Genomic DNA, 18,353 nt, shown 5'->3' on the forward strand with positions numbered 1-18,353 from the left:
ATAAGGAAAGCATCTTGATTAAAAATTCAAAAACCTCCATTGTGTGCAGAACAACAGGTTTGTGTTGAAGACAAAAGCATCAGTTTCAGCCTTGAGCTTTTGTCTTCTTTATGCCGGCTTTCAAGTGCAAAAAATTCTTAATTTCCCTCCACTGAAGCAAGAAAAAGCTGTCCACCCTTTACTCCTCCTCCTTTGTCGTCCTCTATTCATCTTTCCATTGCCATTCTTGTCTGATAGGAAAAGAAATGAACATCAGGGCAGTCAAGTGGAAAAACAGACCTTAGATGTGTCATAAACCTAGGTGCTAATAATCTGCAGCGACTCAACAATGTGAAACACATGGAAAGACTTCCTGCCACGGTCTCACAATGTATTTGTCTCATTTCCACAAGACTTCCTCTTCCCCTCCCTTTGTCGTTCTGCCCCTCTCTCATCACTCAGACAGATAGCAGTCAAATTAGGCAGGCAACTTATCAAAAAGGTTTGTGTGGAGTTTGTGTCCTTGTCGGCTAATATCAGTGGATAAGATGATGATATTCATCTGCACTTACTGTTTTTAGCACTTCTGTCTTACAGGGGCCATCTGTAGACATGTTGCTACAAGTTTGTATGTGAAAAATAACACACAGAATGCTCTCTGTCACAGCTGAGGTATCAACAATGTGTGATTTTTTTTTTTTTTTTTTTGCTACTTTTTCCTTGCTTCTATTTCTGGAACTCAGTCAACTTGGGTGTGACATCACCGCCAAGTTCAACCTCAACCTGCCTGGCTTTGGCACTGAGAGAAGTGCTTTGTGCCAAGATCTTTTACAGTTTTTGGTCAGTTACAACATTTCAGAGTAAAGTATCACTCATGATGTTGTCATCATGAATGTAACTGCTTTACAGCTCCATAAATAAACACTTTTCCAAACAGTGCACCCCTTTTCAAGTTTCAACACAAAAACAGAGCTGACTTAACAACCTCGCTTTTCACTAAAGTAATTTGCAGTTAAAGTTTACCAGTTCTAAAATGCATAAAAGTAACACACATAACAGTACTCATATGTACTACTATTGCTTACAGTATGCATGGTAATACTAAAACCCTCTGGGTCTGAGGGTGTACAGTATCTCCTGGTAAGTCATTAGTAACTGGTACTAATAAAGGCAGTAATTAGGAGTGTAAAATGACTTTGACACACACAACCTTGTTGAAACATGGCTTTTTAGTTGCCAGTGAATACAGTATATGAACCAGAGAACTAATTGAGTTTGCAGCTTCATCGTCTATACAATCATTTGCATGTTGTCAATAAGTAATTAAAAACACCAAAGGCAATATTTCACCCTCAGTAGTTGATTGCTGCAGGGGACCGCTGTCTCGACCACAAGGTCAGTGTATCAAATGATACTTTTGTAACGTGTCACTGGCTGATATTGGAGCTTAATTTATATTTTTGGGAGCACAATAGTGACATGGGTGTGAGTTCATGTGAACTTTTGTCAGTGTCTTAAGTGCTCCTGTGGAGCTGACCTCTCTGCCCACTCAGAGAGAAGGCAGCACCTCCTCACACCTGCCCACTACATGGAAGAATCCTGCATGACACACGCCACACAGGTGCACACGTATGCACTTCTTAAGCTGGTACGCTCACACATGCAAGTGATATATTCTTTCTACCAAACAACCCCATGTGCTTGTGTGAAACATACATCCATGGAAAAAAATATTGCTGCTCTCATACCAGCTGGTATATTCTGCTTCTCCTGTGTCTGTCATTAGAATACAAACAACATGATCAATGCAGAAGCTGGATGGAATTTTGGCTCCAACTCCTAAAACCAAAAACGTCTCTTTGATTAGTTCTTCCACCGTGCGACATCATTTTAGGCTTAAAGCCTTAGCCACTTGATGTCCTGGGATGACGTTGGGTGGATACGCTTTCTGTAACTTTGTGAACAATGAGAACATTTATCACAAAAGGCTAAGACCTATTTATTGGCTGTTTTCCAAACCTTTACTTTTCTTTATTGTGCTCAACTTTAACACTGAACCTCCTCCATATTCTTTCTCTTCATCATTCATAGCTCAATCCTCCTTTCCCTTACATTTGTTCATCAATTGAGCTGAGCTCTTAGGATGGAAATTTCGTTGATTTGAAATTAATTTCTTCCTCCCTCTCTCTCTCTCTCTCTCTCTCTCTCCCTCTCCCTCTCTTCTATAGAGTTATATTCATGGCAGCAGTCAGGCTCAGTTTGTGGCTGAGTCTCACATCATCCTTCTTCTGAGTATCCTTTCACCGGTGTTTGTGTGCATGCCTCATATGCTGCAAAATGCAAATCAATTTAACACTCGGTGCAATGTACAACAGCTCATTTGGCAGCAAAATCCTTTAATTCTCCTCACCGTGATTGCACCTCCATTTTCTTACACCCAACACCCAGTAAGCCTCTTTTTATGCGTCTGAAACGGCATCCAAATTTTTCTGTCTGCTACATTTATTTTCTGAACACGAAGGCTTTGTCATCTGTGTGCAGTCCCCATAGGGAGGCTACCTGCTGGCCCCAGCAAACAGACAATACACACACAAGAGATTGTCCTCTTTTAACTTCACCTCCTTGTCTGATTTGTTCCGAATTCATCCCCCCATGATAGTCTGTGTTTACTTGTGTACTTGTTTCACAGGCTGGAGGTTTCTGTGGGTGTTTGTCAACTCCTTTTTCTACTTGTGTACCTTTTGTGTACATGCACCGGTGCTTTTGTATGTGTGTGGATAATGATACTGTTCATTCCTAGCCGTTGTGTTTGTCCCCTTGGGAAATAATGGGTCCAAGGTCGCACCTGCTGCAGAGCAATATTTGATCGTCCATGCTGACACAGTTTATTTTTTTATTTTCTGCGCATTTGATTACATCTAAATGAAACACACACACACACACACATCCACGCTCAAGTGTGAACGCCTCTACTCTTGTAGTTTGTACAGGTGTAAATACATGCATATTCCTTAAGGACATTTAAGGACGTGCTTCTACTGGCTCACTTTGGCTCAAGTCAGATGGGCTCGGGTCGGTCTGGCCCCGTTTCCACCTCACTTTGGCTCAAGTCAGATGGGCTCGGGTCGGTCTGGCCCCGTTTCCACCTCACTTTGGCTCAAGTCAGATGGGCTCGGGTCGGTTTGGCCCCGTTTCCACCTCACTTTGGCTCAAGTCAGATGGGCTGGGGTTGGTCTGGCCCCGTTTCCACCTCACTTTGGCTCAAGTCAGATGGGCTCGGGTCGGTCTGGCCCCGTTTCCACCTCACTTTGGCTCAAGTCAGATGGGCTCGGGTCAGTTTGGCCCCGTTTCCACCTCACTTTGGCTCAAGTCAGATGGGCTCGGGTCGGTCTTTGGTTGGTTTTGCCCCATACACTGGCCCCAACATGGTACTAACCTTTACCATTTTGGTCCCTGCTCTGCTGGGATTCCAAGTGAGCCTAGCAGGGACTAAAATGTGACGTAAACACTATGGCGCTATGAGTTAAATTAAGTTTGTAGATGTCTTCTGGTCAGGACTCACATCAAATGTGTAAAGTTTGGAAAAGATGTGAGATTGTGGAGTCCAGATACTATAGCTTTATGAGTCATACTGTAGCAAAACATCATTTGCAGACTCTGCATAGTTACACTAGTTAACAAAAACTCACTGTCTTTGCCAGTGAGCATCACCAGGGTCTGAGGTCTTTTTTGACCTCATCTGAAGTGAATCTGCTCAACCCTGTAGGAGGAGTAAAATGTCTTTTCCTGTCACTATCAGGCTACAAGATGCATTCAGACCAGAAATGAAATCCCACATGTTAAATTCCAACCAAATCTGACCACGGGGGAAATGATTCAAATTTGCCGGCCTAACAAGACCACATAGTGCGACCAAAAAAAAAATAAAAAGCTTCACAACTTGACACGGCTGTGTTTTTTTTTTTTGTAAAAAGGCCTGATGAATATTTCTTATCTAATATTTTTGAGCAGCTGAAAGACATCATTCATTTCAGAGAGAGCCATAGAATAGTCCCCTGTACTTTTAATAGGGATTTTGTATCAGTTAATGCTCGGGGCCCTGATAAACTGTATATGGATTTCTGTCACATTCTGGCATTCACACACAGACGTGTAATACCTAGGATGTATTAACACGCCTATAGGTTTGAGCTGTTGCCACCAGTTTTAGGTTTTTCAGCATTGTTTCTGTTAAAGTAGGGTTAGTCAGTCAATTTGGCCTGGCAGACAGCGCTAGATACTACAATACCCATGAGATTTGGCTGTCATTGCAATGCCGGTCGGAGCTATAAAGTGGAGACACGGCTCCATTGTTGCATTTTCGAAGACAACCCAGGAACCTTTAACCAGAATTTGACATAAACAATGTAGGTTTCCACACTGTTGGAGGCATATTAAGGCCTTTAATTCTGTGGGCTACAGTAATTAAAAGAATATACCAACACGTGTCAGCCTGCAAAATACCACTCAAATCACCCAGAAGTAACACGGAACCTATGAAGAAAAAAAACTGAATCTTCAGATCATGAAATCACCTTCTCAACAACATAATCTTTAGCTTCCACCCATCGCTAGCAGACCACTTAACAAGATTCCAAGCTCTTTGCAAAATGATCACCTAATGTCTAATCCGAAGTCTATACACGGCTTTATACCTTCAGCTTCATCAAAGAATCTGGTTTTTTTTTTCTTAAGCAGTTAATTTCTTGGACGGATGAATTTGTTGCCAGCCCAACAGCCACAGAGGTGCTCCAACAGTGATACAAAAGTAAAATGAGCAGGATTTTAAACATGTAGAACCAGCTCAAGCATTTTCTTCCTTGAATCTGACTTAGATTTGTGTCCCAAATAATACTTGTCTTTCAGCTCTCGGCACCTGATTTTTTTTATTTTTTTTCAACCAATAAGCATGTTTTAAATTGAACAGATGGATCAAGATGCACCACGACACCATCGTCACTGTATCAGTTCTGTTGTTGGATATGACTATTGTTATATTTTTAGCCATATGTTTAACAGCATGCCTCTGTTTCTACTTTGTAGCTCCCCATGAAAAAGCTTTTGTTTTTGTTTCCCATCAGGTATTCTTGACTGATGTGGATCTGTATTCAGAGCACGCTGAAGAAACAAATCTGTTATTAGGTCTTAAACCACATGAGGCTGTACTCTGTAGTGATTTCTTAGAGGCTCAGATTTCAAAAGAGCAAAAAGCAAAAACACAACACTTCAACATTTGGAGCTTTGGGATTATCCAGCAGTTCAGGTTGCAGAATTTGGCAATTTTACATTTCATTTAGGATGAAATCTAAATTCAAGTTTCAAGTCTAATGAAAACATATACAATAACTCTCCATTCCCAATTTTTAAAGATTTTTTGCATATATATATATATATATATGTGTGTGTGTGTGTGTGTGTGTATATATATATATACACACATATATATACATATATATACATACATATATATATGCAAAAAATATATAATATATATGTATGTATATATATGTGTGTGTATATATATGTGTGTGTGTATATATATGTGTATATATATGTATGTGTATGTATATATATATATATGTATATATATATATATATATATATATATATATATATATATATACATACAGTATATATGCAAATTGTAATTAATGTCCAGTATTCTTTCTTTTTATACCCATCCCTGAAGGTCTTGAAAGATGGATCATTTTGAAAATTTCCATGTATCACAATTAACACAAGTTGAGAGGAAAAAAAGGAAACCAGAAGCCTAATCTTTCCTTATACATGAGTCCAAAAATATTGATATATTTCTGGACTCATGACAAAAAAAATTTGTCAAAAGAAATGTAAAGATCATTTTTTTGTATAACATGGATATTACGTGTACTTATAAATCGAAAGTAGTTTGAAATATTAATTCATATTTTAGAAGATAATAAAAATAAGTATACTCAATGTATGTGATTAAATTAAGATTATCCTCCTATGAAAGTATATTTTCTTCGACTGAGTCAAAACCTGTATTCAAACTAAAGAGGTGCCCAGATACCATTTTTTGAGAAAGAAATGAAGATGGCGTTCCCAAAATGAAATGGGTTTTCCTGCTCTATCCTCCCACAAGTATAATGAAATTTGGCTTTGCAGTTTTGGTTAAAGTCCAGCTACAACTGTGATAACTCCTAAGTGGCGGTATTTTTCTGTAAAGATACTACCCAACTACCTCTTACTTCTTAGAGGACACGTCATTTTTGATAGCCAGCTATGAGAACGCTCGTTAGCACTCCTCTGTTACCAAATGACATGAGATGAACCAAAAACGCAGCAGCAAGTTAAAAGAGTGATAAAAGGTAAAGAAACCAGTCTTCAGTGTCAAACTTGGTCTGCATTTGAGACCCAAAATAAAAATATAAGTGTGTCTGCATGTAAAATTAATAATGCTTTAAAGAATCTTTGAACTACCAGTCATCCTTACAAAGGCAAGAGCATTCCACTGCAGCTTTACCTGAATACTAAAAACAGGTTCAGAATAGGACATCGAATAGAAAATAGAACAAAACTGCCTGCAATTCATTCTAAAATGAATTTTCTCTTTGTTGAAATATTTTGGAAGTAAGAGCATCCTGTCAGCAAAAGTCTGCCTTGTTTTAACTTCTGCTTCTTCTGCTATATATATCAAATGTTACACGATTACAGCGACATCCCCAAAGTTGGTGGTTTAAAAGTCCTCTCTGACGCTCAACTATGATATAATGCAAGCCAACAGCTTTTGTCCTGCGTTGCCTGATACTGCGTAAGTATTCATGATATTGTGTCCACGACTTGTGTGTATTTGATATTTATTTTCGTACATGAATTCAATTGTCTATGGCCATTAGTTCTTCCTGGGTCAGTGTGTACTTCCAGCCTCTCCCCCTCCTGTGTGTGAGTGTGTTGTTTCCTTGACAACCTTGTCCCAGATGCTGCTATCACCATGGGGATGGTTCTACTGAATGAAGCTGCTACTTCCAAGGGAGACGTTGGGAAAAGGAGAAGTAAGTAGAAAAGATTGTTTTGTGCTTAGTTTCCCCTAATTGCACTTTTCTTTGCATTTTTAATCCCCACTCCCTGAATTTTGTCAGGAGTTGTTTGTGTCTTTTTTTCTGGGAGGCATAGAGGTTAAAGCTGCTTTGTAGCAGGTTAGTGGTTTAACCTTGCAGCAGCTAATGTTTAGATGTCAGAATTCCTATTTTAGTGGTGCCAGAAGACTCAATGCTTAAAACTCATAAGATGCACTGTTCTGCTCTACTTATAATTAATTGAGTGAAACTGTTTTAATGAGTTGCTAATACACGTTTAAGTACAGATATTGTTTTGCTATGAATCAACTGAAAGTTCTGACATCATAGGTATGTCAAGGCATAAACAACAAACTGTGGCATGTGTGTAAACTTTAACTGACGCACAGACTGCAACCTCAACAGCTGGAATCTCTGTCTCCCCCTGAGGATCTCATCTGGTCTTATTTGGCCAGAGTGCTCTGAGGATACTCCTGTAAGATTAAACGTACGCCGCGCAACTCCATAAGCAGTTATTTCATCGTGATGGCGCTTGCTACCACCCTCTATCACTTGAAAATAAAAATTCATCATATGACTACTCAACCACTCCAGTCTACGCTGAATAGGACAAATGTCTTATGAGCAACAGAACATTTTCACCCTGTCCTCCCACATCTTAACCCAGGCCAGTGCCTCGATGCTTTCTCTCTCTCACCGATTAGCAGCTGATTCACCCTCAGAAAACTGCACACGGCACACAACTTTTATCCACTCCTTAATATGGCTTCACTTAGAAATCCAGCAGTTCGTGGAAACACTGATCTGCATTTAACGAGTTAACACTCAAAACCTTAACATTTAGCAAGAAAGGCGGATGAAAAGGAAGAGAGCAAGGTTCTCACAGGGAATGAATGCAACCAACGTATTTCTGGTATTCTTTCTCTCATGGAAGACAAGATATAGTTACTAGTACCAACACAGAAGTTGTGACACACAGATCACCCAAAGCAATAAAACCACTGACAAGTTGAATAGTGTGTATAATACATCAACGCTGCAATAAATCCTCCCTACATGAGGATCACAATGTTTATTTTTATTGAATTTATTTGAGAGTTTGATGTTGAACAGTACTGGTTTACGCCGGGCCCTGTTCCTAATATTTTATCACCTTAAATAGTAGATAATAAAATATAGCTTAATTATAAGGTCCACCTTTCAGTAAAAGCCAGTCTAGTCCAACAACAACACAACAAACTACAGCCTTCAAAACGACCATTAAAATAAATCAGCTTCCGTCTTCACATCCAGATTCAATAAAAACTGAACATCATAATCCTGTTGAAGGGGGATTTATCACAGGGCTGTTGTATTATACTCACTATGCAACTTGTCAGTGGTTTTATTGCTTTGGCTGTGCGCACTTGGTGTGCAGCATAACAGCAGCGCTGGACAATAAGAAGACGATAGGAGACGGCATTCATAAATGAACCATTATCTCCAAACTTTCATTAGTGTGATGTGTATTTGCATAACTGTCAATTAGCTGGAGCAGCTCAGAAAATTCAAAGCAATTGTCTCACTCTCCAGTTAATCACTGAGATGACCTCGTACTTGCTCTTCAACAGCCACTGAATACACAAGTGCAATATTTGATATGCTGGAGGAATGCTTCAGATTTGGTATGCAAAGACAAATCTTCTTCAATTTCTCCATGATATACCCTTAAATGTACTTGAGCTGTAGTTGATGAATAGGCAGAGAACTTTATTGGAGTTTACATAAAAATGATTGCTTGTAATTAGTCCATAATTAGTCTGGCTAATCTGGAGACAATAGAAATGAGTTGCCCTGTATCGTGTTTTGAAAGCGGTTACAATTTGATTTAAAATGCTTTGTTGTTATAGACCCGTGATTTTTCTCCAATGCCATCCCCCCCTTTTCTCCCTTCAACTAATTTGTGCAGCTGCCCTGATGTTCCTTCACCAGTAGCAGCATGTTTCACAGTCCGGCCAATGTTCCATTGCCTGTCTGTGGAGCGTTATGACCATGAGCCACCTGATCTGTAACCGGCGGAGAAACGCTTATTTTTGCACATAATGGAACGTACGGCATTGATGTCAAAGGAGCATATTAATGAAATAGACAGTGAGCAACAGGAAGCCCACAATGATGCGTTTGTCCGTGCGACGGGGCTTTTCTATCAAGGAGCGTTGCACCAAGGTTCCACAGCGTGAGGCAGTCGCAAGAGTACACTCAACTTAATGTACACAAATATCAAGAACTTTTTTTAAAAATTCTATAGGGTGTACAACATTTAACCATACATATTATACAACCATGGGTAACAACAGCAACTATGAATCAGTATCTCTGGCCGTCTATATCCATAGTCAGGTATCAGAATCGTACCCCAACTGAAAATAGGAGATTGTGCATCACTCATACAAACATCAGTCTGTCTGAATGCTCCCTTTATACGATGCCCTTTCCCAATTAGCCTGAAGGTGAACCTGAACAATGTTCCGGTCTGATGAGTAACAAAATGTTCCTTTTTTCATCTGTAGAAAAAAATGGTCTTCATGAGTTAATGCAGAGGAATGGAGTGCCTTTTTAAAAGCTTTTAGGCCATGCTCCTATGGTGAGAGGCTAGCGACTACAGCAAAGGTGGCCCCGTGTCTTTGATTTTGTTACACATGAGGAACAATCTGCATAACTGACGCAGTGATGGCTCTGTTTCATACTGACTTTAGTCACATTTTCAGAAATTGCTAAACACAAACCTATTGAAAATATCTCGGGATAGAATTTGGCAATTTGCCCCCCCCCCCCCCCCCCCCCAACAACTGTACATGCAAGTATTTTCCCCCCCCTAAATCCTTGCCCTTACAGATGCCTAAAAAGATAAACATTGGACTGTTGACACAGAAGTGAACACATTTTCTGTTATAAAATAAGGTAGCGCAGTAGACGAAAAGGCCCACGTTGAGGGAGGTCCTAACTCCTGCTCAACCCATAAAAATGCAATCTTCTGCTGTACACAGATGGCTCATTAATGAGGTGGGTGGGGCCTCTGGCGGGGGGGGGGGGTGGGCTCCATCCCCTGCTGTGTTAATGTCACCTGTGCAGAATGGCGGTACCCATGTCACAGATGCTTTAGCATAATGTTTTCACAGTAGAAGGAAGTGAGACACAGAATCTATATTTATACACAGTCTATGCTTACTTTGAAAAATAGTTCATCACTTCCAATGTGAGGTGGTCACCTGGCCACACTAATGAGATCATAGCGTGTGACCTTTTGTTCCAGCCTGTCTTTTGTGAAAGGGAGTTATTACAGTACGGATAGTACAGATATTAGATAGCCTGTACTGGTAATTACCTCAAACACAGACTCAGTTACACACAATTGGATTTTAATGACTGTAGAGTAAGTGTGATTAAGCCAATCCAGAAGCCTTTCAGTGGCCTATGTGAGGCCACACGCACAAGCACGCACACACACACACACAAATTCAAAGGCAAGATTATCAATTTTTATTCCACTTTACCCTTGAGTTCTTTATGCAGCACTAACGCTTGGCCATTAAAACGAGGACTTAACTACCTCTAGACTTTCTTCTCAGTATTAGTCCAACAAGATCTCACACACAAACACATAGACGGGCACATGTATAAGGCCGCACATGCCTTACATAATTCTGATATGTTGGTTGCGCTGTCAGCAGGTTTTCCGCATTGTCTTTAAAAAAAAAAAAAATATATATATATATATATATATATATTAAATTCCCTTTTTTAATCAGCAGAGACAGAATATTCCGTAAGCGTGTATTAATCCCCAAACTGTTTGGTCATGTGCCGGGGGCCTTTCAAAATCTTCCCACTTTTACCTCTTGTATTCTTTTGAATTCATGTTTGAATTGAAGCACAAACCAGTGCCTGCAGCTACTACATAAGGAAACTCTTATTTTGTTCTTTTTTTCCTGGCTGTGTAAGAAAATTTGAACCATCTTCCTCGATCTGAACACCCCATCTGAACTTAGCAGGATTCCAGTGGTCACTATGAATGAGATGCAGCCATCAATGGAACATTCCACTAAATACACCTTCATGGTAGAGTAGTCACTGCTCTCTAAAAGAGCCCACCGGTAGTTCTCCTGAAGGCACCTGAAACATTCTCCAACCGTTAGAGAGAATATCATCTGATTAGATGAGGAATGTCAAAGAAGACCACTGTGAAAGCACGTGAGAGACTAAAATAAAACTCAGTTAAAGTTGCAGACTGAGCCAGCAGGAGCACAGAACTGAACCTGAAGCAGCATCTGTGGAGGTCAGAAAAAGGCTGTGCACCAATTGTGCCAGGAACAATGGGAGAAACTTTCAAAACAACATAATTATATTTATGAAAGATAATTTCCTCAACATTCATGGCTTAACTCAGGTGGTTAACCAAGTGAAGGGCCTAAATTACTTTTAATTGTTGTGTAAAACATCTGCAGCTTATGTAAAAGGAACAATCCAGTCACGGTGGTGCAGTGGTCAGCACTGTCACCTCACAGTAAGAAGGTTCCGGGTTCAAGTCCTGGCTCCAGCACAGGATCTTTCTGTGTGGAGTCTCCATGTTCTCCCTGTTCCTGTGTGGGTTCTCTCTGGTACTCCAGCTTCCTCCCACAGTCCAAAGACATCAAGAGAGGACGAGGCTGATTGATACTCTAAATTGACTGTAGGTGTGACTGTGAGTGTGAATGGTTGTCTGTCTCTATGTGTTGGCCCTGTGATGGACTGGTGACCTGTCCAGGGTGAACCCCACCTCTCACCTGTAGACGCTGTAGACGTAATAGTATGGCTGGATGGATGGATGGATGGATGGATGGTTTGTCATTGTGATGAAGCGTGTGTAGATGGATGAGAAAAAGATATTTGAGAATGATTCTCCACCATAAAATATGGTAAAACTGTAAAGATCTGAAAACTCATCACCCGAGAGCACATTTCTCTGTTCTCTTCATGCAACAACAGTCTTCTCTTCTTCTATCCGTTCATCTCTATCCTTTCTTTGTACACCTTGCTCTTTCTCTTGTCCCTTTTTCCTCCCCCTGGTATGTGCAGGAGCCTGCATTTCTGTATTACATCAGCTACTTTAATTCAACCTCATTCTTTGAAAAATTACCACCTGCTAACTGATGCAAACACATTCAGCAGAGGACATTTTACTGCAACGCAAGCATATGAATGCTTACAGAAACCTGATATGCAAAGTGCACAAACACAGATAGAATTAACAATTATATGCACACAAAAGCGCAATGTAAAGCAGCGTTGGCGAGGGCATTAGGCTTGACTCGTAGTGTAATCGCAGGGTATAGGTGTTAAATTCCTACTGCTGATTGTGACTGCTGGGAGTTATGAATAATGGTGGAACGAACTACCGAACTCTGTGCGTTCTGCAGAGTCCCTTTCTACTTTTAAGAGACAATTGAAGACTCAATTGTTCAGAGAGCACCTAGGCCTTTAACCTGACTCTTCTCCTCTTTGTCCTGTGGGGTAGAATAAGTCAGAGGGTCCAAGACCCAGCACTTAGTGATTATGTAGCACCAACTGTGTTGTGTGATGTTGTATGTTTGTCCAAAAAAAAAGGGGGGGGGGGGGGGGCGACACTTCTTCTGCCACTAGATGGCAGTACCTGTGACCAAATCACAACTGAAGCACTTTTGCGCTTCCTATGGGTTTTTCCTTAATTAAGTCTGAATACTTGCTTGTGTTGTACGTCGCTTTGGACAAAAGCGTCTGCTAAATGAAATTGTAGAATTGTAGTTATCTGCTGCTTCCATTTGCGGCTGCACCAGAAGTCACAGTTAACTCTCACTGCTTCACAGCAAGGGAGTCACTGAATGTGTAAATTGAGTCACAGATACTCTACATATACAATATATAAGTGTATAGGGGGGGGGGGGAGCGGCGGAGGCGAAATGGGCATGAGAAAGCAAGATACAAGAGGGACAACTTTAAAGTAGGGCAGAAAAATCCCTAAAATTGCCGTATCTATCACTAGAATTACCTGGTGAAATCCCAGCATGCAGTAAAGCAGATTTTAGGACAGCAGAGCCGAGGAGAGTTGATGGGAAATTCAGCCAACAAAAGACTCAAAGCATCTTTTTTCATGACTGAGAGAAAGTTAACAACTGCTCCTCATGCTGAACCAAGAACCTACAAATCAAATGCATACTGATAAAAAGAAATGTTGGCACAAAGTTATACTATGGGTGGATAAAGATGAATCGAAAACCTATAATATATACATTTAATTTCAAATCATATATAATTTTATGTGCATGAATCACAACTGAATGTAAAACAATATTCCTTCATTCAAAACCATTTAAGTGTCACTGCACGTGAATTAATTTGGAAATGAAATGTAAATCAGAATTTCTAAAAGTAAGTAGGTCATCATCATTATTATTGAAGCAGTTGCCGTAATGTTGATTTGAACTCCACCTCAGCTGTTAAGACTTTATTTATGTTTTGACGACACTGATTTAAAAGAAGTTTTTCATTAAAGACACATTTGGTTTCAGATTAGAGGGCTGCTTCCACCCGTCAATCAATCACCACAGCCCTCACTGAGGCTTGAGTTCCTTCCCCTTCGTTTGTTTGTCTCCTCAGTTGTTCTTCTCAAATCCTGGTAAACCTCATGGGTACCACTGTAAAGTTTTCTAACGAAATGGTCTCGTTAATGTAACAGCCTGACAGTGGTCACATTAGCTTAGCGGGGGAAGATAGCTGCAGGCCTCGTTAGCTTTTATCACGTTCAGCGCATGATCAGTGTTGTTAATGAGCTATATTTCATTTGCATTTCAATCCAATGCGCAAATACTTAAATTTTCATGCAAATGCATTACTACATTTAATCTTTTGTTGGTTTTTTTTAATAAATTTTACATTGTATTTTATTCCCAGATTCACTTTTAACAGGTAAACAGTTTGATTTAATTTTTATAATTTCCACCCCTTGTGCGTGCAGATTACATTTAGTAATAAAGATAATAATTATAGAGCCAAAGTTGAAGCACTAACATGTTTAGTATTTTTTTTTCACGTGGCTAAATCTGCTAAAAAAAGAACAGCCTGTCCATAATATACATCGACAGCCGTAATTCTGTGTGTCATTGCATCCAGCGATTGAGTCAGTTAATGTCTCTTGCATTACAATATCTATTCATGTTTGTCCTCCTAATTAGACAGGCTTAAGTTAATATGTTTATAGGCTCACTCATGCTTGGTAAATCGAAGTATCTCGCACCAAGCCAATATGTCACGATTTAAATTGAGCCTAGTTGTTCAGTAAAAAGAGGGATTACCACTTTTGTCGCGAGTGAAATCATTCAGCTAAAAACACCTCGTCATTGTGCCAGGGTCTTAAATCACTTAGCGTATTAGTATGCTTGGTGAGTGTGTGTGTAAGGGAGTGTCATTATCCATGGATGCATAGTGAGACACCTCTAAGTCATAATTGATGAGCTGTGGGAAATACATCCTACTATATTTAATGAAGACACACCGGCGCTCTGTTGCTCATGCTCACACACATACACAAATGTGTAAATTTGGTAACCTCGGGAACACGGGGCATGGAGGAGTGGGGAGTTTTTCCCTAGAGATACCCTCAATAATGCAGTCCACACACACACACACACACACACACACACACAGGTTTGTCTAACAACACTTGTCAGGAACTTTCCCCGGATTGGTAATCAACAGATGTGTTATCGCTTAAACATTATTTGTCTGATGTCCTTACAAGAACAGAGATCCCACACACTGGTGCCTGAGCCGGTGTTTGGGTTCGTGTGTTTGCTCGTGGTCAGTGGGTTTGGACTTGAATGTCATAACAGTTGCTGTCTCACACGGAAAGTGAAAGAGAGCACACTATAATACAACACCTGCGGGTGTGTGTGTGTGTGTGTGTGTGTGTGTGTGTGTGTGTGTGTGTGCGCGTGTGCACACGTATGGGTGTGAGAGAGACTTTGGGTTTTACACAGAAATCACAGTTATTGCAAGATCCATGTGGTGGTTAGTGTGTGTATGTGTGGGTGTGTGTATGTGTGTACTGTAGCATGATTATTTAGTTTGAATTGTTTGATATGTGTAGCTGAGTTAGGCCAGCAGATATAATCCTATAAACACACAGATAAAACACAAACCACCGCAACACTGAAGATGAATGAAACTACATGAACACAAATTGACAGTGAGAATTTAGTTTACATTTAACCACTCTCTCTCTCTCTCTCTCTCTCTCTCTCTCTCTCTCTCTCACACACACACACACACACACACACACACACAAGTATACACATCACAACATACACACGCATGCTGAGAACAAGCAGATATCCCACTATTTAGTCTCCAGGAGAGGTCCTCATCCTAATCCCTGATTAACAATATCAGTCGGTGGTGACACTTCAATTTAACACAGTGCTTCTCAAGGATTAGCTGATGAGGGTGGGTACATAGTTGTATGTATACACACACACGTGGGCACACAATTCCCCTACAGATTAAAGATCATGCTTACGTGCGTTTCATTTATGAAGAGCCACAAAGGAAATAAGATGACGATAGTTGCAAACACAGATTTGTGCATCATGGCAAGGTTGATAATGAGAAACGAGCAATAACATATACGTTGAGGAACCCTCTAAATAAAGGTAAATGTGAAAGGCAGCAGAGAGAACGCCAGCAAGGTGTCAGTTTAACTAGAAAATGAATCATTTGTTGTGGAGCTTGAGAGAAGATGCGAACGTGCACACGATGTACCATGTCGAAACCCTGCCAGCAGTTCCTATTTCAACACAGATCAAACAGGAAGTTGCATCAACATTTAATATATGTGGAATCATTTGAAATTAGCCTGAAATCCAATATTCTTACAGGCCATTGTCTAATATTTATTATTCATACCTCCACACACACACACACACGTGTGTGTGCAGGAATCTGTGATGGTTGAAAATATTTAAATGCTGAGACGTGCAATTCAATGTGATAAATGCTAAATTTCAAACCTATGGCTTCCTCTTCTATGTGCAGTCAGTGTAATTGGTTTTAGAAGCCCTTGATGTTGACTGTGTGTGTGTGTGTGTGTGTGTGTGTGTGTGTGTGTGTGTGTGTGTGTGTGTGTGTGTGTGTGTGTGTGTTTCTCTGCAGTTATCTGCCTGGTTGGCCTTGGTCTGGTGGTGTTTTTCTTCAGCTTCCTGCTCTCCATTTTCAGGTCCAAGTATCATGGATACCCTTACAGGTAAATATAGCAGCCGCACCTCCGTCTGTGATGCTCATTTCATCCTGCTTAGTTACTGTACAGTTATTCAACCCCAGAACACACGCATCAAATCACTGGAGGCTACGTGAAACTGCTGGTGCCAAGGCAGGATCCATCCATCTCCTCCATTACTTAACTCTGAATCAGGGATGTGAAGAGCTTATCGCTTCCTGATGTTACAACCTGCTTGTTTTTCATAGCAAACATAGCTAACCCATGATATCCAGCCGTTCAAAAAGAAAAGACAATGCATGTGGTCATTTGATGAAAACCTGTTCAAGTGTTTTTAGCGACTTCTACTCCCACAGTGTTTCTACACTGTGTTGAGACTCAATGAACAGTTGAAAATTGATAGTGAACCTCTGATGACATTGCTATCATCAAACTAAAAAAATTCCATCAGTCAATCATTTTGTTTTTATGATCCCAAATACTGGAAATCACAATTTACCTCGAGGGGCTTTACAACCTGTACGTGATGCAGCGTCCTCCATCAGAGTGAAGACAAACTTCCTGAAAGAAAGACGGGTCCTTCTCCTTCTCCCGGCAGGGACACATGATTATTTGTCACAAGTCCCCAACAGATCCACTCAATCTCACAGCACTCAACTAAACTAGTTGGCTGTTCATAACGATACCTTCAGATAACAGCAAGGCTGCGTGGATCATGTACCACCATAGGGCCTCGAACCCTGTTGTGACCTGGAGCTTGAAATAGGAGCAAATTGCAGTGCAGCGGTTGAGTGGAGGAGCTTCCAGCCTAACGAGTGTAAAAATCCTGGTAACGTCATAGACTTCTGTTCCTTTAACTTTGACTCTTTTTTTTTTATTATTCTTTTATGTGTAAACAAGGATGTATGGTCATGAAAAAAAAAAAAACCTTTGAATTCACAGTGTTAAAGTGCAGGTTTAAGTGCACGGTGGTGCTGTGGTTCGCACTGTCACCTCACAGCAAGAAGGTTCTGGGCTCGAGTCCCAGCCCGAGCGCGGCTGGAGCCTATCCATCCCCCCGAAACCCTTAATGGGATAAGCAGTAGAAAATGGATGGAATTTGCAAAATATTCCAACAAATGTTCCGCAACGTCTAAAAGGTTTTAGGGTTTTTTTTTTGTTTGTTTTTGTAATTTACTTATTTATTTTTTTGCTGTTCCAGTAATGTCTTTGGTTGTTATGGAAAAGCAACGTAATTTTAACCCGTCTCCTTTCTGTTTTCCCCATCATTCCTATCTTTTCCCGCGTCCTCCTCTACCTCTGAAACCTCCCTTGTCTCCCAGTTTTCTTATTAAGTAAAAACAATCGAGCGAGAGCGGTAACGGGGTCAGAGGATGTCGGAGAGGTGATAGAGGAGAGAAGTCGAGAAGATACTTGAAGAGGAGGGAGAAGCACGATTCTGGAGTTCATTGTGCTGTTTTTTTCTATTTTTCTTTTTATTATCCGGTTCATCAACGCTGCAAGCTGAATAGAAAACATATTCCTTCTTACACTGGAAAATATAGATATAAATAAAAGCGTTTGGTGTGTCCCTGAATCTTTGTAATGGTTCTTTCCAGTAGTTGAATATTCTCACGTGAGTATTTTTACTTGTACTGCTGGGGGGCTGAGACTTGTGTGACCACAGAGGTCAAAGCGGGTGTTAAATCTCAGTCTGACTTGATGCAGTAGAGATGATGAAGCGGGGCAACGGGCAGACCAGTGCAGACCCTGGTGAGCTGCATGTATCTGTGTGTCCATGATAACTAGAGGGCAACTAGAAGTACTTGAGTGCTGCTGAACACAATCCTAAAGAAAGATTTAAGCACTATTAATACTCAGAATTCAACCTCCACATTTGCACCTTTTTGTTTTTTTCCTTTTTCTCTTCACTTCTCTATTTACTGGCACCAAACTTAAATCCCTCATGCAACTGAAGATCGGCTGCAAGTGGTTTTTAAGTTTACTTTCTACTGAACATGAGAACCTCGGGT

The 18,353-nt window shown here is 40.5% G+C and overlaps 1 protein-coding gene across 1 annotated transcript in view; it reads left to right on the plus strand.

The window, feature by feature from the left end:
• Positions 1 to 17,917, plus strand: part of tusc3 (tumor suppressor candidate 3) — a 62,471-nt gene extending 44,554 nt beyond the window's left edge. Inside the window, exons 7-10 of the mRNA XM_086210146.1 lie at positions 2,208 to 2,271; positions 6,978 to 7,052; positions 16,278 to 16,368; positions 17,664 to 17,917. Coding sequence (XP_086066272.1) covers positions 2,208 to 2,271; positions 6,978 to 7,052; positions 16,278 to 16,368; positions 17,664 to 17,679 — 246 coding nt within the window. The 3' untranslated portion in view covers positions 17,680 to 17,917. The remainder of the gene's footprint in view (positions 1 to 2,207; positions 2,272 to 6,977; positions 7,053 to 16,277; positions 16,369 to 17,663) is intronic.
• The last annotated feature ends 436 nt before the right edge of the window (positions 17,918 to 18,353 follow it).

Source organism: Aulostomus chinensis, chromosome 8 (assembly GCF_037954235.1).
Source record: "Aulostomus chinensis isolate RoL2024-O1b breed Wild chromosome 8, RoL_Achi_v1.0, whole genome shotgun sequence".
In the NCBI taxonomy this organism is placed as follows: Eukaryota; Metazoa; Chordata; class Actinopteri; order Syngnathiformes; family Aulostomidae; genus Aulostomus; species Aulostomus chinensis.